Below are 21,693 nucleotides of genomic sequence, written 5' to 3'. Positions count from 1 at the left end.
GACTGATAGAGAAAATTGTATTATCAATACTAGGGTAAGGCTTTTGTCTAAAAACATCAAATCCACTTATGTAACTCTTTTTTTTTTTTCACTTATGTAACTCTTAAGATATCTTTATTTTATGGTCTTCCCTTTTATTTTACTTTTTAAATTTATTTACTTGAGAGAGAGAGAGAGCATGTGGTCAGGGGGAGGGCAAGAATCCTGAGAGTCCCTCCTGAGCACAATTCCACTGGTGGATCTATCCCAGGACCTGAGATCACAAATTGAGCCTAAATGCAGACTCAGACCCTTAACTGACCGAGACACCCAGGCACCACTGGTCTTCACTTCTGAAACAAACCCAGAAGATTATGCTTTGAGGGGTATGAGAAAAGATGAACTGATTCATTTTTTACTGTTACGGGAAAAAAAGAGAGGTGTATTTCTTCTGATTTTGAAATGCATGCACATCATAGAAAATTTGGAAAGCATGGGAAAGTTTTAAAAGGAATTAAAAAATCTGTAATCTTACTACACCAACATTATTTTCATAGAACCATGTATGTAATGAAAAGTTATAATCATACTGCATTTGAGCTACATATCCTTCTTTATTAATATTATATTCTGAACATTATCCTAAGATATTGCCTCTTAAGTGTCAAAAACAGGATTTTTCATGTGTACAATTTATGTACTATGACCTATTTTTGGATAATTACCTTGTTTTCCAATATTCACCTATATAAAGAAACCTGAGTGAATATCCAGTCTATAAATCTTTGCAGCTCATTCAGATAGATCCCTCCAAGAACATAATAGTTATCAATTTTTATGATTTTGTTGCCAAAATTATTGTATAGAAAGGACATCTTATTTACATCATACTTCTTCAAGGTATGAACTAAGAATTCTTTTAATTTAAAATGTTAATTTGGTAAGAACACGCGGAATAATCTTTTTTATAATTAAATATATTATTCTTCTCTTTGGTTAATATTTTTACTTACTTTGTGATTAAAAATCTCCTTTCCCATCCAACATAAAAAAAAAAAAGACTATCTTCTTTACATTTAACAATTATATTCATCTAGAATTAAATTTGTGAGAAAAGTGTAACTTTTAAAATTTCACATAATGATATGTCTCATTTAAGGCCAATTCAGATAGAGATGCAACGTGAGAGACATTCACAGAGATGTAGAGAAACCCACGCACTAAGTGAGATGAAGAGACAAAAGTGCAAACACAGGGATGGATGCTTGCTCTTTCTTGCTTGATCTTGCTCTCTTTTATTCTCTATCCCCCCACCACACATTCTCTCTCTCTCTCTGTCTCACTCTTCCCCCACCACACACACACAGAGGGTGTGAGAGAGAGTTAAAAAAAAAAAGATAAACTAGATAGAGACATACTTGAAGAAAGAAAGGTGCACACACAGAGACACACAGTTGTACACTGAGACACAGAGATACAAGCAAACAGAGAAGCAAACAAGCAAAAATAAGTGAGATAGAAACACACAGAAAAAGGAGACAAACGCAGAAATCCACAGGGTGTGGGACAGGAACAAAAGACATGTTTGCAGCCCAACAGCAGGAGAAAAAGGAGTGGATATGTTTGAGCCCCCATGTTCAGGTTACTGTACTTTCTCATTTTAATCACCATGACAACCCTAGAAAATAAGACGCATCATCCCCATTTTGCACATTGGGATATGAAGTTCAGGTCCAAGGTCACAGGCATGAAATAAGACACAGAATTCGAACACATTAAAATGAAAGTGCTATGTGGGCAGGGGCTGTAGCCTATTCTCTCCTCTGTGGTGCTCCATTGCTTAGGACAGTACATGGTGCACAAAAGATGTTCACAGCATACTTGTGGAAGGAAGAAAGAAAGAGAGGGAAGGCAAATCAAAGAAAGAAAGGGAGACAGAGAGGGAGAGAGGGAAGGAAGGAAAGAAAGGGAGGAGAGGAAAAAAACAGCTCAAACCCCTGCAAAGCCCATGTTCTATTTTCCCAAGTATTTCCCCCAAGATTTTAGGAATAGAAAGCAATCAAAACATGAGTTTATAATTCAGTAGTCAGTGCTTAAATGTTTATAGACTTGCATGCGTGTGCACACACACATACACACACAGAGTAAACCATTTTACAATACACAGAAAGTACTCATTTTTATCTCCAGACATTTAAGCTCCCATTTGAAATTTAAAAGAGAATCTGCTGGATGAGTCACACCTTTTAATATAGAGATGCCACAGTCCCGGGTTTCAGTAGAGCAGTGTCCCTTTGCCTTTTAGTATCATCCACCCAAACCAATGTGGACAGACCATGTCCGTACCAGGACAAGACTCACACCCAGTGGACCAAGGCTCCTGTTTCGTCAAAGCGTTCTCAGAGGAGGAGCCGTTTTCCAGCTGCCAGATGCCAGGCAGTGCTTGAACTATAGCTTCCTCCTCCTGAGCCATACATTCACATACTCATTTGCTGAAATGCACAGGCCTCTAACAATGCCCTCCTAGAAACAAAGTCTTTTTCTTCCAGAGCACGGGCTTAATCCTACCCAGAAAATCAAAAACACAGCCAAGTTAAATGCTCTTCATATGCCTATGAAAAGTGTAAGTCTGAAGGTTCTGCTTACATACAGGTAATTTTATATCAACCTTGATTTCTCAGAAACAAAGCATGTTTGTTGACAGACAGAGACACAGAAAAGCAGTATGAATTAACAGTGAAAACAAAGGGGCAAACCATTTCTGCCTTCCGAAACTATCTGCCTCAGGTAACTAGCTGCTTAATGTGCAAAACAGAAGTATGGTCTAATTACTAAAGGATCACTGGAAATTCATAACAGCATATGATAGGGCTTATGACCCTTCCATCTTGATTCTACTTAAGACCTTTTTTTTTTTCTAAAACCCACATGCACATGTGTCACACCAACACACCCCACAGAGTAAGAATAACTATATTCCAACAGTTTGCTGCCTTCACAGATACTCCAATATCAATATATTGAAAAAAAAAAAAAAAGGCAGCAAGCCAGCGGGGTATTACAGAATGGGTACCAAGTAACACTAAATGCAAACACATGGTCAGAGAAAAAAAATAAAAGGCATAAAATAGCAAAATTTCTTCTACTGCAGCAGGAAAGGAATGGTGGGGGGGGGTGGGGCCCGGGTGGAGGCCTCTTTTGAGAAAGAGCCAGAAAGTATTTAAAAGGAGAGACATACCCTGCTAACATAGTGTGGGCTCCAGCTGCCCCTAAAAGTCTTCGCCATGCTTCCTCTCCAGCCTGAGCTGGGCAGGTCATGGTTTCAGAGATGCCAGCTCTCAGTTCAACAAACTATTTTAAGGCCTAAATCATAGCTTGAAAAGAGCTGTGTGATCTCAAGTATTACAGCAGAAAGCAACCATACTGTGGGCTTATTTCAAACTCCCTGTCTAGATAAAACAGTAAGAGGGATGGCCATTTACAGACTACTTCTTCTGAACAGGTGTCTTCTAACCTGGCAGCACTCTAGGGAGCTCAAGGGTAGAGGGAAAGCCATGTTGCAGACCAGAGACATTTCCAGATTGCCTTGTTTGACAAGGACTGGCTCCAAGACTCTATGCAAGACGTGCCTTAAACCTGAATGAGAGCTAACCACTAAAAAGACAAGGGAGCTGTGTAGATATAAAGAGAGTTCGATCTGGAAACCCAGAGAAAGGGTTACCTAAGCCACAACTAAGCTGACTTATTAATGAAATGTTCTGAAAAGTGCAGGGGCCCATGACCAAGATAATTTCTGCTATGAGCGGGATACAGCAGCAGTCTGACTCCCTCCATGCAAGGATGCAAACTTTTGATTTATCCAAACTCCTTCAGGGAGCTCTGTCCTCCCCAGGAATGTGACTTGCTGATTATAACTGAGCTTACCAGGCAGGCTGGGACCAGTGAAAGATTGTGCTGATCAGGAGCACACAGGTATCCTAGCAATGAGGCTCATTATTATTTGTTACTGTGTTTTTTAAAAATAATTCAACGAATTTTTATTGAGCACCTGTTATGTGTCAGGTACCATAATGAGTACTGAGGGTATAACATTAGATGAAGAAGATAAACTCCCTGCTTTCCTGGAAGGAGAAGATAAGAGGGGAAGGGGAAGATTAAGAGAGAATAAGGAACAATTATATATAAAATCTGTAATATGGTAATAAGTTCTGTGAAGAAAAACAAAGCAGTGAAAGAACACCATGAGATAAGCATTGTGATGGAGTCTGGCTTCATTCTTGATGACTGACTGCTAATAGCTAATAGCTTTCTTCCCCTGCCCCACATCTGGGCAAGCTGATGAGATCACCCAGTGTTCCTTTATTTGGCAGCAATAGGAAGCTCAAAGTATGCAAGCAGTTCCACGTGCACAAGACCATTTGCCCTGGTGCCTTCTTCTTGTTACAGTAAAAGCCAAACCTACCTCTTTCCCAGGTTTCTGAAGTTATTTTTGGATATCCTTGGGACCCTAGCCTGCTCTCCCCAGAAAGTCCCATTATGTGAGTAATAAACCTGTTCACATTCTCTTGGTGCATGTTTGGTGCATGTAAGTCTCAACATCTGTACCAAATTTAGGTATGAGACCCTCTGAGTTGCTAAGGTGACCACACCTATATTAGTAGGACTTGTGGTCAGAGACACCCTCACCTGGGAGGTGGGATGTGGATGGACTAGGGACTGAGCCATGCAAGTATCTGAGGGAACATTCAAGGGGAAAGAACAGAGAGCCCTGATATATTGAAGGAAAAACAGGGAGGACAACAAAGCTGTAGTAGAGTAAACAAGGAGAGACAGCAGGTGTGGCAGGGAGGTGGGGAGGAGGGGAAACGCTATCAGGGGAGCTGACCACATAGAGAGCTGTGTGGTCCATTCTAAAGGAATTTGGATTTTCTTCCAAGTGAACCACCAGAAGGATTTTAATGGTGAAGGAACACAACCTGACTTCCATTTTAACTGAATCATTCCAACTGCTATGCAAGAATGGAATAGAAGGGGACAAGAGTGGGGCAAAGAAGAAGCCAGCCAGAGCTAAACTAACAGGGGGAGCTAGAGCTGGCTCAGATGAGAGCAGCAAGGAAGCAGTAAGCTGAGGTTTGATTCCAGATGCATTTGAAGGTCAAATCTGCAGGGGTTGCTCATGGATTAGATGGGGAGAGAGGGAAAGAGAAGCTCCAAGGGAGAGTCCAGGATCTGTGTGACTGAGCACCTGGATGGGGCAAGAAGGGCATCTTCCATCTTGATGGAAGAGGTAGTGAAGAAATTGAGCTTTGGCCATTTTTGAGATCAGATGCCATGAGATCTCTAAGTGAGGATGTCAAGTGGGAAGGCAGGTATCTAATACCTGAAATCAAGGGAGAAGACACAGCTGGAGACACACCCTTGAGTGTTAAGCTCTGGGTGGTATTTGCAGCCAGAAACCTACCCAGAGAGTGAGAGTAGAGAAAAGAAATGTTTGATTGCAAGTGGTGGGCACTGTGAACATTTACAGGTCAGGAAGATTAGTGAAGACCCAGCAATGGAGACGATTTAAAGCTACCAACTGGCACTCCTGAGCTTGGTCTATATTAGTCTAATCTAAAGACCTATACTGATAAAGGGAGATCTGAACCTGTCAGGCTGGAGACTAGAACTTCAACTTCGGCATATTTGCTGTGATAATAAAAACCATTTTGTGAGGTCTCTTCTCAGAGCCCTTCACCACTGTTTCCATGTGAATTTCTGTGCCTAACAACTTAACCCTTACATCAATCCCAGATATAACTGTTACTACACTCATTTTATTGATGACCAAACTGAGGTGGGAGCCGCTCAGAAAAGCGAGATAATTTGCTCCAGATCACAAAGCTTTCGAGACACAGAAGTTAGGCTTGAATTTCAAGATCCCTGTTTCCAACAGGCAAAGAAATGAAATAACTTGCCTGATGTGACACTGTAAATTAATGGAAAGGTTGGAAATAGATCCCTGATATGTTTAATATAAAGTTATTATTTTTTTCCATTGGGAATAAAATGATCACTTGGAAAATTCTGGCCATTTATTATTTGCTGAAGATTCTTGTGCTTATACACTGAAGACTGGCTATTTCTTACCTTGATTTTATACATTTTATACATCCATAGCAAGGACATCAGGAACATTATTAAAGAAAGAGACAATTTGAAAATTTGCAAATATATCATAATACAAAGAATCTTGAAGGTACATTTTAAAATGTTAAATCAATCTGAACTATAGGAAAACCTCACCCACATACCACATTTACAGTAAAAGCAGTATATAACCCAAGAGGAAACAGGCTTCATACTGTCAGGATTTTTAACTTTATATTTCTGTTTTTAGTATTTTTATTTGTGAAAAGCATCATGTTATAAAATTATTACCATTTTAGTATTTTAAAGTTGTACTTTGAAATTATCATGCTGTATTTATACTGGCTTTTACAAATTTTATTCATTTTATCTATTTATTCATTCATTCTTTTTTTTTTTTTGGAGGGAGAGAGAGAGAGAGAGTGCCTGCGCATGAGGTGGGGAGTGGTGGTGAGGTGGGACAGAGGGAAAGGAGAGAGAGAATCCTAAGGAGGCTCCAAGCTCAGTGCAGAGCTGAAGGCAGGCTCCATCTCACTGCCCTGAGATCATGACCTGAGCCTAAATCAAGAGTCAGACACTTTACTGACTGAGCCACCCAGGCGCCCCTAAGCTGGCTTTTATAATTAAAGTATGATTTTCATTAGTCAAAGACCAATTATTTTCAATACTCACACAAATCACTCTAATTTTACAATGACATTTGCAGAAAACATTACTACATTCTGTTTTAAGAATAGTTTCTTTCATTTGTATTGGGCTTCTCAGTTTAGATTTTTTAATGTATATCTCATAACTGGATTATGAGAAGCAGGGGGCAAATGAGGACAAGTGGGTGCTGCCACCTATTTTATATAACAATGGGAACCATGGCTCAAAGAGAAGTGACCAGCAGAAAGTCATACAACAAGAGTCTGAAATTGAACCTGTGTCTTTTGATTCCATAGTCAATGCATTATTTTCTTTCTGCATCAAGTAAATTTGTTGGAAATCTTTTTAAAAGATTCATTTATTTGAGAGAAGGGAGAGAGAACATGCACACACATGCAAGAGTGGAGGGAACTGGAGAGGGAGAGAATCTGAAGCAGACTCCCCGCTGATTCTGGAGCCAAGGTAGGGCTTGATCCCAGGACCCTGAGATCGTGACCTGAGCCAAAATCAAGAGTCTGATGCTTAACTGACTGAGTCACCCAGGTACCCCTATCTGTTGGGTAATTCAGCAACTAAGAGATATGTGTACTCTTAATGGAAATTATAACATGAATGGTATAAGCAAATAGAAAAAGATATGTAGATTTTATAGGCATTACTATCCATGAAATACAGATCATTAAATATTAAAATTAGCACGTATTAAAACCCGTTAATAATACACACAGTCTAAAACATTTCAAAATATTCATTAATTCCCTGCTAATTTTTCTAGCATTTAGGCAGCCCATAGCTATTCCTATCTGAGTCCTTCTAAGGACTATGTTTCTATATTTGTAGTTTTTGTTTTTTTTTTTAAAAAGAGGGAACACAAGTAGGGGGAGTGGGAGAGAGAGAAGCAGGCTTCCTGTTAAGCAGGGAGCTTGCTGTTGGTGCTCGATTCCAGGACCTTGAGATCATGACCTGAGCGGAAGGCAACCACTTAATGACTGAGTCACCCAGGTGTCCCTCTATATTTGTAGTTTTTAAGCAGAAAAAAAAGATTCTGGGAACTTGTCAAATTTTCTAAACACTTTTATATCTACTATGAGAATATTAAACATATCTTTGATTTACTTAAGGAAAACAGTTTTAAAAGAGAGATGATTTACTCAATCATATAATAAAATGCTTCAAGAAATAAAAAAAGTATAAATATCTTAAAATGACTAGGTCTTGGAGATAAAATCAATTGTTTTGAGTGTTTCAGCATCAGAAATGATAGCAAAACTAATGTAGAACATCTTAATAAGAATTAAAGCTCATATTAATTTAAAAATGTCATTCTTCAGAGGCTATTAAGTATAATGAGAAAAGTTTCCAGAGCTCAATGTTTTGATAAACTACATCTTTTACAAGATGTGGAATGAGGAAAATGTTATGATAAACTAGGTAGAAACTAAAGAAATGAAAACATGATAGAAAAACGAATGTTTTTAATATACCCATTAAGATGCATGTATTCTTCTACGTCAACTTAGTGTAATTTAGTCCCTTCTATTAGAATTGTATTCTTTGACAAATCTCCATATTCCTCATCCCCACTTCCCTAAATATGACAAGGAAAACTCTTAAAAGTTTGGAAGAAACGATGGGCTTTCTTTGAAAAAAATAGAGTAGATGTTTTTTCAAATTGAAGTCTTAAAAAATCTTGCAGTGCTGATAATTGATTATTGTCATTTAACAACATAACATTAACCATTTAACATTTAGGGTAACAACTTGTTACCCTAAAGAAAGCCCAGCAAACACTTATGGGTGCCCTGCATGACTGTCTAAACATTGCTGGTAAAAAAATTAGTATGGCTTTTAATGACCAACATTTAATAAATATTTATCAGATATCCGGGTCCTGTAAAATATCTCCCTTTTCATAATGGAAGTCAACTGTAATCCATTTTGTCAAAGTTTTTTTTCTTTTTTTTTTAAGATTTTATTTATTTATCTGACAGAGAGAGATCACAAGTAGGCAGAGAGGCAGGCAGAGAGAGAGGGAAGTAGGCTCCCCACTGAGCAGAGAGCCCGATGCGGAACTCGATCCCAGGACCCTGAGATCATGACCTGAGCTGAAGGCAGCGGCTTAACCCACTGAGCCACCCAGGCGCCCCATTTTGTCAAAGTTTTAACACACTCTAATGAAGGTATCCATAATCTTAAGGATACTATCTAGTTCCTAGTGAACTTTCTGGCTTTTAAGAAAATAGAAGAGAGAAAAAGGATGTAACGTACAGAAGATATATTCACTAAAAAACATATACCAAAATACATGTACTAGAAAGTATAGGATATGCCTTCAGAATGTCAAAACATAGGTGTTTTACATTGATACAAACTATATTGCCTAAATAATAATATTAACTTGAAAAACTGATATTACATACATAAATCTTTGCCTGGTTAATTATATCCTGCCCTTTGTAGGCTTTGGGCTCCAGATGCCTACATCCAACTACAAATTCCACTTCTTTACCTGAATGCCTAATGAACATACCAAACTTAACAAGTGCAAAAGAAATTTAATTTTAATTCTTTAAATCTCAGTTTAACATTGGCTCACAGTTTACCCATTTCAACCAAAAACCCGAGACTCATCATTGATTCTATTACTTCACCACCTAACCCTGTTAGTTAGTCTTGAAAATCTAACCCTGTTAGTTAAAAGTCTTGTTATCCTTCCTTCAAATAGATTCCAAATCAGTATAGTTTCTTTTTTTCAGTTTGCCTTCATCTTTTCCCAAATGCTCTTTTGGAAATGATATCCACATTTCTCCTCCATGGTACATATTGAGCCCTACAAGATCTGGTCTGTGAGTGGCCTAGCCACCCTTTCCTTCTCTAAATATTCAGTCTGTGTTCTCTGTGGGCTTCTTCATTTTCACTTTGTTCTGTTGTGACTGTAATCCCCCAGCTTTTTCATGGTTGGATCACACTTGCCATACCAATTCCTTGGCTCATTGGTCACCATTTCAGAGAAGCCCTCCCTGACCCCTCAACCTCATTAGTAATGCCACACCCTCACCACCCACCATCTCCTCCTCCTCATCCTCTTTGTATCTTCAAAACACTTGCCATTGTCACTTTCCTTCATGTATTGGCTGCTGTATGTTCTCCCTTCTCAAACTAGAGCATGAGTATCATGAGAAAAGATGGCTTGTCTTATATGCCCCTGTATACCAAAACCTGCAATATTACTCGAATGACCAAATGAGTGACAGGTAAGATTCTATCTCTAGATATTGCTAACTCTTGGCAGTTTCAGGCAGAGTGTATTTAAAGAAGATGAAGTGTGCAGGAATCCCACAGAGGATCATTGATGTATAGCATGCCACCATATTCCTCACCAACCAATATGAAAGGCAGCACTAATGCTAGGAAAACAAAGAACCTGATCCAATCAGAGAGTGTATGACGCTGCTTCAGTAATGCAGAAGACTTGAAAGACTGGAATGTGGGGAATGCTGTTTTCCTATTCTTCAGGGAAGAGAATAATTACTCCACTCCTCCGTGACTAAGAAGAATCAGTACCGTGGCTTTTTAAAAAAGGGTAATGCTGCTGCCAGAAGTTTGAGGCACATCTAATGTTTATGCCAAAGGAACTTTTGTAACTGGACTTTTGAAAAAGAGAAAAAAGACAGGGTTGGTTGGGGGCGGGGTGATAAAAGCTTCCATCCAGGGAAGGCCAACTCTAGGGTGTTTTTTATTCAACTATGGACAACCACACACAGCTTTGGGCAAAGCTCTATTTATTTCCATCCTTCCTCCTTAATTTGCCTCAGGTCATTGCTTAAAGATTGTTTCCATACGCTATCTTTTCTTCCAAGAACCTCAGTTAAGACTTAAAATATGATGTCATTAACTAAAAGCAACCAGGAATTCTGTTTTAAGCACTCAGACCATGAATTCTGCCTGCAGGTAAACCTCCTTTGGAATATATTCCTTACCCTTGGATGGAGAACAAATCTGGATGTATTTAGAGAATATGTGGTTTGCTTTTTTTTTTTTTAGTTAAGGATTTATATTAAACAAATGTCTACGGTCCCTCAAACCAGGGTGTAGGGACACATCCACTTCTAATTCTCTGAAATTAGTGGATCTGGTTACCCACTCACTCTCGGCTGTGCCTGGAGCCCCTGATGTGCCACCGAGCAGATGTGGCCCCTGCCTGTAGAAGTTCACTGAAAGCAATAAATATTGGACTGAAAAAAAACAAGACCTCCTTAAAGGGGTCAGATGTCTTACCAGAATGGCTTTCTTCTTTCCCTAATCTTTAATGCCAAGAACTGCTTGTTCTTGTTCTGTGTGAAATCAACAAAAGGGATTAAGTAATACAATGAATTGTTGCTCAAAAAAAATGATCACTTTTTCCTTGAGCAAAGCTATTTTTTACTTCCCCTCTCTCCTCCTCCACTGTCTTCAGGCAAATGCGGAGAGATTATGTTAAAAACACTGTCTTTTCTTCAAAGTACTTTACTTAAGAATGAAACTATTTCATTAACTAAAAGAAAAATCAGATATTCTACTTTCAATTCTCAGTTCTCTCAAATTCTCTGTGGCTATAGCATTTTCCCCAAATTAATTCATTCCCAATTCAGGAGCTCAAAATATTCTTTTTATAAAAAAATTCTAACAAAAACGCTTTGAAAAAAGATTTGTAGTGAACATGACAAATTATTAATAAATATCTTTATTATAGGAAATGGTGGCTCAAACATATAAAATATTATGTGCCACGGGCATAAATGTGTAAAAGACTCGGAAAAGACATTTTAAAGAGAACTACTGATAATTTTCTAATTATTCAACCTTGCTAGTAATCTGAACAAAGAAGTTAAAAATATATTTGTTTCTATCCATAAAGTCATAAATAAAATTAAATGTTCCCCCATTACAAAAAAAGAAAGAAAAAAAACCCCAAGACATTCCTTGTTCAAACAAAATATTATTAAGAAGCTCTAGGGACACCTGGGTGGCTCATTTGGTTAAGCATCTGCTTTCCGGTCAGGTCATGATACTGGAGTCCTGGTATCTAGTCCTGCATTGTGTTGTCTACCTAGCAGGGAGTCTGCTTCTCCCTCTGACTTTCTTCCTTCTCATGCTCTCTCTCTCTCTCTCAACTAAATAAAAATCTTAAAAAAAAAAAAGAAGAAGAAGAAGAAGAAGAAGCCCTAGCAAACCGCGTTTCATCCAACATATTTGAAAGACTGTGAAGATTGCCCTATTTTTCCCTATTCATTATCCTTCAGTGACTTTTGAGGAACTCTGAAGCGGGTTCTAGTTCTTTACGAAGCATAACTGGGAAACCACTATTTTTAATATCACACGGTCCTGATAAAGAGACCATATGCACAATAAGTATACTCTCACAACATCAATGAGATTCTAAATCATGTTAACCATTTTGAACTGCAATTTGGAAATGTGCCCTAAAAATTGCCAAAATACCCATGTCCTTTGACTGCCTTCACTTCTGAGCCCTTCTACTGGCTACATTGCATAAAGACACTAATTGCAGCATCATTTAACAGAGTAAAACATTAGAAAAAAAATGCATGTGTTCCACTGTTCAGTACATACTTACTGAGCAAATAACCCTGCAAAAGCTACTGTTGCTATTGAAGGATGAGGAGAAAAAGGAATGGTTAGGGGTGTAGTTAGAAAGTCTGTGAAGAAGTTCATTATGTGGTACCCAATTTGTCCTTTACTGAAGGAGGCTTCTATCTTCCTGGAGGACATTAATTCCCCAAATTATCCTCATCCAGACATCACATCACCAAACAACACAATGAGAAGAAGAAGATATACCAGGTTGTGGAATTATAATTAATTATTCCACTAGGACTCTAAAGATAAGACCACAACTTTGACATTGGCTAAGTCTCCCTAAAGAAAATGAAGGCCAAAAGTCTAAAACATTTCTCTGGGACTCCCTGTCTTAGAGATGGATCTAGGGAATCTATAGCTATTTGAAGCACTCCTGACTGAGAAAAGAAGAAGGATGGCTTCTGGGCACAAAGGGAGTAGGTCAGGAGCTAGAGGAGTTCTCTACATGGTAAAAGTCAAGCTTAAAGTGAATAAAAGCATTTTGTAAATAAAACTATCCAGTTTCACATTCTTCTTGTGTTTTCCTTCCCTGTGTAATCCCATCTCTTCAACAAAGTCTAATTTAAATGCTTCCAGCCTACTCTCAGCTGTGCTGAGGATAAAGGAAGAATTACATGTCCATATTTTAGCCAGAAAAGACATCCCAGTCCACCATCCATGCCTTAGGCTGGCATGATGATGGCAAAGGTGATGCATGAGGAAGGGGGTTTATCAAAGGCCAAGGACTGGCCATCAGCTTCTGCTGCCTGCCCCTTACAGGGAGGCATTTCCAATCACCATTATTCGTGGGGTGGTGTGGATTTGATGACAGAAGCTCACTTCTTTGTAGCCTCAAGAATGTTTTAAGAAATCAGGTAAAACATAAGCATCTCAAAACACAAACAAGACCAGGAAAAGAATTTCTGAAGGCAAAATCGCAAACAAATGAATAAAGACTAACCCCAGGCTCTTGCAACTCTCTCTGCTTGTCTATTTTCAGAAAGGGCCAATTTATCAGTTGTTTGTGGGAATGACAGTTTCAGGTGGGGAGACAAGAACACATGAAAGCAAAATTTCTTTTTAACTTAAAATCAAAACCAAACAGACTAATGTAATCACTTATTCAAAAGAAAAAAAATAACAAACAAGTATATTCAATATCATTAGTTTTGTTTTATTTTTTAGAGAAGAGCATTTTGAAAGATGATCTAATTCAGCCTTGCAGTAACCACTTTCTGTGTACAGAGTAGGCATTTAATTTCATAATTGGATGTGTACTACATTTGCAGAAATCTTAATCAGTCTCAACATAAAGTGGATTGGATTGCAAGTGTCTCCTATCCTGTCATAATGTAAAGCAGTTCAGTATAATCACGCAGAGCTCTCGTTTTATTTCCTCTGACTTGCATCTCTGTAAGTCAGTCAAACTATGTTTTGGAAGGTCTCCACCTTTGTGTACACACACACACAAATTATTTTTCTCTCCATACGTTTTTCTTTCTGAAATTATTTTTCCTTTCTGAAAATGATCCCTCTTACCTTAGGTTGTTTGCAAAGATAGCGACAAAGTTCTCCAATATATAGAAACACAGTCACATTATACTTTCTGCAGTCATTCCAAAATTGACTTGCTGAGAATTTCTTCTTCAACACACAAGTAGCTCCTATGAGAAAAGGCAAAGAACAGGCACTGGGGGAAAATATTCAAGGGCAGAAGTGACATAAAACACAAATGATGTTGCCCCGTCTAGAACACTTACATTCAACTTCAAGGCTTTTGTAATCCCTCAGTGGCCATTTATATCAAGCTCATTTGAAACCATTAATCTTACAATCCAATAAACTTAAAAAAATACATGTTATAATTCTGCATTTTGACTGCAAATGTATTTTTTTTTTCTTTTTGAAATACAGGGGATGAAAGACAAGGTCAAAATAAGTAGGGGAGTTGAAAGTATTAGAGCATGACTATAGATAATGGTCAGTCTTCTTCACAGAGACCAAGAATATTCACTTACTTTGTTTTTGAATATGTACACTTATTTTTAAAACCTTAAAGCTGCCTGAATATTTCTTGATGTTGAGAGTTGGTAAGAAAGAATTGGTAAGATAGCACCAGTCAAGTTCGATGACTACAGAACCTAAATGTAACAACCTAATTTTCACAACAATGTAAGTCATATGACTATGTTCCAAGGAAAATGCTAATGTCTTGACTCTTGCCTTTGTTTATTTTGGACACTGGTCATGTTTTACATATACTACTCCATAAAATTACTTTTTTTATATTTCAGACATATACAGGTAGTAGTGAATGGTCTCCATTATATATTATTTAGGGGCCAGACACATAATCTCAGCATGTTTATGAACAGAATCTACTGAGTCATAAGCTACCAACAGACTTAATGGGAGCCTGGGGTACCTTGTTTGCAAAGGTAGCCTCAACAATTCCTGCTATGCAATGTGGATTTGCCACCTCTGTATTTCAAGGGTAGGATCTGTTTCCTTACCCCTCATATCTTGACTCTAGACTGGTTTGTTACTTGCTCTGATCAACAATATGCAGGTGAAATGATCAATGTGATTTCTGAGGTTAAGCCTTAAGAGCTACACAGTTTCTACATTCATCCTCTTGGAAGCCTCCTTCCACCATTTAAGGAGGTGGGGAGTAGATCATCAAAGGATGAGTGACCACACAGAGAAGGAAGACTGGTCAACAGCCAGCTCCAACCACGCGGCCAAATGTCCAAGGCATTGCTCTCTTCAGTTCAGGAATAGACTGAGTATATCACAAAATTGGGTCCTTTTAATAAAAATTATGTTGTAACTATATAATAAGCCCACAGTTACTCTGAATTCTCTGACAGAGTTTCAAAATTTAATAAACACAAGTTAATAAGCATTTTGAATACTCATCAAACAGAAAATGAAAACTTACCCAACTCAACACATCCACCAATTCCCACAAGAGATCCTGAACTATGATACAGAGGAAGAGTTATATAAATGATGTCATTAGCAGTACAACCGAAACCCCACAAGCCAGCAGAACCCTTTAAAGACTGCAGCTGACTGATTATAGCTGCTTTTGGTAGACCTGGAAGAAAAGAAAAGAGATATATGTAATAGAAAGCAAGTTTACATATTACAAGTGCTTTGTAGGGACCAAGCAAATGTGAGCTTCTGCTGTAATTATTTCTAGAATCTTGGATCTACCCAAAAGATTAAAATTAAAATTATATAGTTTGAGATACCATAGGCTTCAAAGAAGAGTCATATCTGTTTTAAGAATGACAAAAATGCCCCAAATCTGAAATTGTACACCCAAAATAAGGCAAATCATGGCATTAATCTAAATTATACTTAAAGTAGACCTTTTCTAGTGAAAAATTTTAAGATTCTATCTCAAGAACCAGTAATTCTGTCATGTTTCATATCAGATTCCATATTAAATGGTGTTGAAATAGTTCTACACATTCATGATCCAAACATAAATTATCTGCTTTTTTCTTTCTAGTCTTCTTTTATGTACCATAGGAGTCTTATAAAAATATATAGTTATAATCAGCATATAAAACATTTTACATACTGTTTTTAATTTTCGATATTGTTATAGTCTTTTGTAGTATAACGTTAGCACAATAAATACATCCAGTTAATACATGATAAAATATGAAAGTGCCTTATCTGTGATTGAATATCACCAATTTCATGTTTCAACCTATATCTTCTTGAATACACAACACACAACTTGTTTTCATAATGGTAAGTATCCTCTCTTGAATTCATTTGTTAGATTAAATGGTATTTTAGTTCTATTCTGTCAGTTCAAAGAGTTCTAGTATCTGTGGGATGTCCTCAGGCAGAGGACCCCATACCAAATCCACCTCACTGATAAAGTTACTTTGCTTCACAATACGCAATGGTGACAGGAGTATCATCCATTGTTCCAGACAGGCAAGCAGAGACCATAGTCAGAGAAGGCACAGGAGTAAGCAAATGGCAGGATCAAAAGTGAGGCCCAGCAGCCCTAAGTGTGGCCTTTCTCTCTACCCCCATACTGGAACAGTCTCACTTACCATTTGCCAAGGGTGGGTTACTAATGTCAGTGGCTCTGCACACTTACTGCTGCACCTGACTGGATTCTATTTCCCAATTCTAGAAAATTAGACCCAAATTTCACAACGTATTTCCTAAATTGAAGTACTTCCTTGTTATTTTCAGCTTGTCTTAGAGTCCTACAGCAAAATATACTCCCACAGTGATGTTGGCTGCAAGGCTGTATGAGTCATTCCTTTTTTTCTCTCCCTTCTGATATACAAGTAATGGGACCTGTATAACTACCTCCTTTCCAAAAGTGCCTGTGTATAACATACAAGGACACCCCAGAGATCCATCCACTCGTGGATGTGAATGTGGGTGAACTGGACCCCAGAAGAGGTGGCAGATTAGGGGAGGTGGTGCTAGGGCCATGACCTTTCTGGCAGAAAAGGTCAAAGGTGAAGGCAGTGAGTGGGTGAGTGATGAATTTGCCTGGTCCTGTGGGCTGCTGCGTCTAGGACCAGTTGCTCTCAATGAGGAGACCACAGTGACTAAGGGGAGGAAAGGGGAAGTGAAATAGGCAGACAAAGAGAGGTAAAGGAAAGGACTCAAAAGAACCAACCATAGACCTCTAGGACCTCCCCCTCCGCTTACACTTGATGATTCCCCCTACCAAGGCAGAGGCATGCCATACTTAACCCCTCCCACCTCAACCATCACTTGGCCTATTTTGTGTGTGTTTTGAGCATCAGTAGAGAAATCAAGTATTGGTGCTATAGCGCCACCTTCTGGAAAACAAAAGGTGGGCTCCTAACTACCAAGGTGTTCAACTATAGGTATCAAAGTAAACAAAACCTTGCCTGGGGGCACCTGGCTGGCTTAGCTGGTGGAGCCTGAGACTCTGAATCTCCAGGTTGTGACTAAGAGCCCCAGGCTGGGTGTAGAGATTACTTAAAAATAAAATCTTTTAAAAAAATAACCCCCCGAAACCGGCATGCCTAGTTGGTTCAGTTGGTTAAGCATCTGCCTTGGCCTCTGTCATGATCGCAGATCTAGGATCTAGTGCCCTCATCACGCACCATCCTTGGGGAGGAGCCTGCTTCTCCCTCTCCCTGCTGCTCCCTTTGCTTGTACTCTTACTTTCTCTCTCTCTGATAAATAAATAAAATCTTAAAAACAAAAACAAAAAACTTGCCTAAATAAGGTTTATGTCCTGCTTCAAATATGGTGGCAGAGGCACTTTTCATCAAATATCATGAAAAATCACGGTAACAGAGTATAACAGAAAATGACAATTTTTCCATGAGCCAAACCAAAGATATGGAATACTGCAATCTAACTGATAACAGAATTTAAAATAGTTATTATGAAGATATTCAATGAGCTACAAGAAAACTCAAAAAGACAATATGATGATCTCAGAGCTAAAATTAATGAGGAGTATTTTACCAAAGAGACTGAAATTGTGAAAAGAATCAAATTCTCAAACTGAAGAACTCAAGAAATGGTATGAAAAAATGTATTAGGCAAGCAGTGGAAATAGACCAGATTATATGGAAGACAGGATAACTAAGTTGGAACAGAGAAATACAGAAGTGATTCAAGTATATGAGGAGAGAAAATAAGATTTTTAACAAGTGAAGAAAAACCTATGAGAATTATCTGATTCTATGAGAAAAGCCCATATAAGAATAATGGGTAGTCCAGAAAGAGATGAGAAGGAGAAGAGGGCAGAGGGACTATTTATTTATTTATTTATTTAGAAGATTTTATTTATTTATTTGACAGACAGAGATCACAAGCAGACAGAGAGGCAGGCAGAGAGAGAGGGGAGGAAGCAGGCTCCCCGCTGAGCAGAGAGCCCGATGAGGGACTCGATCCCAGGACCCTGGGATCATGACCCAAACCGAAGGCAGAGGCTTTAACCCACTGAACCATCCAGGTGCCCCCAGAGGGACTATTTAAAGAAATAATAGCTGAGAACGTCCTTTCCTGGGGAAGGAATATACAAGCTCTTGAAGCTAATAGCACACCTTACTATTTCAATGCACAAAGACTTTTCCCAAGACACATTATACTAAAACTCTAAAAAATCAATGATAATGAAAGACTTTTAAAAGAGGCCAAGGGAAAAAAGACAGTAGCCTGCAATGGCACCCCCATTACACTATCAGCAAATTTCTCAGCAGAAACTCTATAGGGAAGGAGAGAATAGAATGACATATTCAGAATATTGGAAGATAAAAACTGTCAGTCATGAATAATCCATTTGGCAAAGTTATACTTCAGATATGAAGCAGAAATAAAGGCTGTCCCAAACAAACAAAAGTTGAGGGAGTTCACCACCATGAGACCTGACTTACATAAAATGTTGAAAAGAGCTCTTTGAGCTGACACAAAAGGGCAAAAGTACACAGAATTCTGATTAAGTTGATAAGCAGTCAGAATTGGAATACTGTAACTCTTTTATAGAATAGTATAATAAACTCTTAACTATAACATAGAGGATAAAGGAAAATTGTTTTAAAAATAACTATCTACTATAACTTGGTAATAAAATCACAGCATATATAGAGATAATTTGTGACGTGAAAAATATAAGAGAGTATAAAGATGGAACATTTGTAGATGAATGAAGATTAATTGCTTCAGCAGAAAAAAAAGAATTATTTTATCTAGGAGATATTTATGTAATGCTTGGTAACCACAAAGCAAAAATCTAGAGCAGGGACGTTATACATAAAAAAGAGCAAGACTGAGCAAATCAACATGCAAAACCACCAACTTACAAAAGTAGACATAAACATAAAAGGAAAGAAAAAGAAACAAAAGAGACACAAAATAACCAAAAGGTAAAAGATAAATGACAGCAGTAAATCCTTGCATTATCAATAATGTAAATGGTTTGTACTCACCAGTCAAAAAGCACAGAGTGGCTGCATGGATTTAAAATTTAAAACACCCAATTATATGCTCTGAATCATTTCAGCTCTGAAGACACTAATAAGTTCCTAATGAAAGGATACAAGATGATATTCCAAGCAAATGGAAATGAAAAGAAGGCAGGCATAGCCATTTATCTCACAAAATAGACTTCAAGCCAAATGGGTAGTAAGAGAAAGAAGGTCATTATAAAACGATAAGGGGTCAGTACCTCAAGAAAATACAGTGATCATAAATTGATAATGTTCTTAACACCTGAGCACAGATGTTAAATGTATTGAGCAATTTAACAATGTATTTAACAGGTGTTAAATGTATTAAGCAATTAATAACAGATCTTAAGGAAGAAATTCATGACAGTACAATAATTGTAGGGTACTTTGCACTTGACCTTAGTCAAAAAGCTGATAAGCTCTTGTAGGGAACCTCAGTACCCCACCACCAACAATGGGTAGATCATTCAGTAAGAAAATCAACAAGGAAACAATGGAATTGAACATTTTTTTAAAAAAATTGACCTAATACACATGTACAGGACAGTCCATCCAATAGCTGCAGATTACACATTCTTCTCAAATGCACATGGAAAAATCTCCAGGGTAGATCATGCCGTAAGTCACAAAACAGATCTTAGCAAATTTAGGAAGACTGAAATCATACCAACTATCTTCTCTGAACACAATGGTATAATACTGGAAATCAGCAACAAGAGGAAAGTAAGATCTACAAATTGTGGAAGCTAAATAACACACTTCTAAGCAGCCATTTGGTCAAAGAAGAAATCAAAAGGGAAATTAAAAATTATGTCAAAACAAAAGAAACTGAAAACACTGTAATACAGCAACAGCAGTTCTAAGAGGAAAGTTTATGGCTACAAATGCCTACATTAAGAAGTTAGAAAGATCTCAAACAACCTAACTTTGCACCTTCAGTAAATAGAAAAAGTTAAGCTCAAAGTTAGCAGAAGAAGGAAATAATAAGGATCAGAGCAGACCACATAGACAAGAGAAAGAATCAACAAAACTAAAAGCTGGTTCTCTAAAAAAGATCAACAAAATGGGCAAACTTTCAGCTAAACTAACTGAAGAGAGAAGGCTCGAATAAATAAAATCAGAAATGAAAGAGAAGACATTATAACTGACGCTAAAAAATAAAAACAATCATGAGAACTAAAGTGAAGAATTATATGGCAACAAATTATATAACCTAGAAGAAATGGATATGTTGCTAGAAGCTCATAATGTACCAAGACTCAATCAGGAAGAAATAGAAAATCCAATAATGAGTAAAAAGACTGAATTAAAAAACAAAAACAAAAAAACACCAACTCCCCAAAGTGAAATCTCTGGGACCAGATAAGATACTTCACCAGAGAATTCTACCAAACAACTGAAGAATTGACATCAATCTTCCTCAAGCTCTTCCAAAATATTGAAGAGGAAGAAACACTTTCAAACGCATTCTACAAAATCAGCATTACTTTGATACTAAAACTAGATAAAAATACAAGACCAAATATATAAACCAATATCCCTAATGAAAACAGATGCAAAAATTCTCAATGACATATTAGCAAACCAAATTCTAGAACATATTAAAAGTATAATACACCATGACCAAGGGGGATTTATCCCTGGGATGGTTCAACATATGTGAATCAATAAATGTAACACATCACACTTCAATAAAGGAAAGAGATAAATCAGATGATCATTTCAACAGACATAGAAAAAAAGCATCTGACTATACAATATTGTCTTATGATAAAAATCTTCAACAAACTGTGTATTGACAGAATATACCTCAACAAAATAAAGATCATGTATGACAGACCCACAGTTAACATTATATTCAATGGAGAGAAACTGAAACATTTCTTCTAAGATGAGGAACAAGGCCAAGACGTCCACTCTCACCACTCCTATTCAACACATTACTGGAAGTCCTAGCTAGTGCAATTAGGCAAGACAAAGAAATAAAATTTATCTCAAATAGGAAAGAAAGAAGTAAAATCGTCTTCATTTGCTGGTGATATGATTTAAAAGAAAATCCCAAATAATTAGTCTTTAAAAGACTATGGGAGTTAACAATTGCAGTGAAGTGTTAAGACACAAAATCAATATAGAGAAATCAATTGTATTCCTTTATACTAATGATGGATCAATTAGAAAAAAAAAGAAAGAAAACCATCCCATTCACAATAGTATCAAAAATAATAAAATCCTTAGGAATAAATTTACTCAAGACAATGAAACATACATGCAATGAAAACTACAAAACTTTGCTAAAAGAAATGAAGAAAACATAAAAAGAAAGACATCCCACGTTCAT

The 21,693-nt window shown here is 37.5% G+C and overlaps 1 protein-coding gene across 1 annotated transcript in view; it reads right to left on the bottom strand.

Annotated features, from left to right (window-relative positions):
* Positions 1 to 21,693, bottom strand: part of SLC27A6 (solute carrier family 27 member 6) — a 63,167-nt gene that overhangs the window by 20,819 nt on the left and 20,655 nt on the right. The window contains exons 3-4 of the mRNA XM_059416582.1: positions 15,317 to 15,475; positions 13,915 to 14,039 (exon numbers count right to left, since the gene is read on the bottom strand). Coding sequence (XP_059272565.1) covers positions 13,915 to 14,039; positions 15,317 to 15,475 — 284 coding nt within the window. The remainder of the gene's footprint in view (positions 1 to 13,914; positions 14,040 to 15,316; positions 15,476 to 21,693) is intronic.

This window comes from Mustela nigripes, chromosome 12, assembly GCF_022355385.1.
Source record: "Mustela nigripes isolate SB6536 chromosome 12, MUSNIG.SB6536, whole genome shotgun sequence".
Lineage (NCBI taxonomy): Eukaryota > Metazoa > Chordata > Mammalia > Carnivora > Mustelidae > Mustela > Mustela nigripes.
This window is presented reverse-complemented; position numbering and strand designations above follow the sequence as displayed.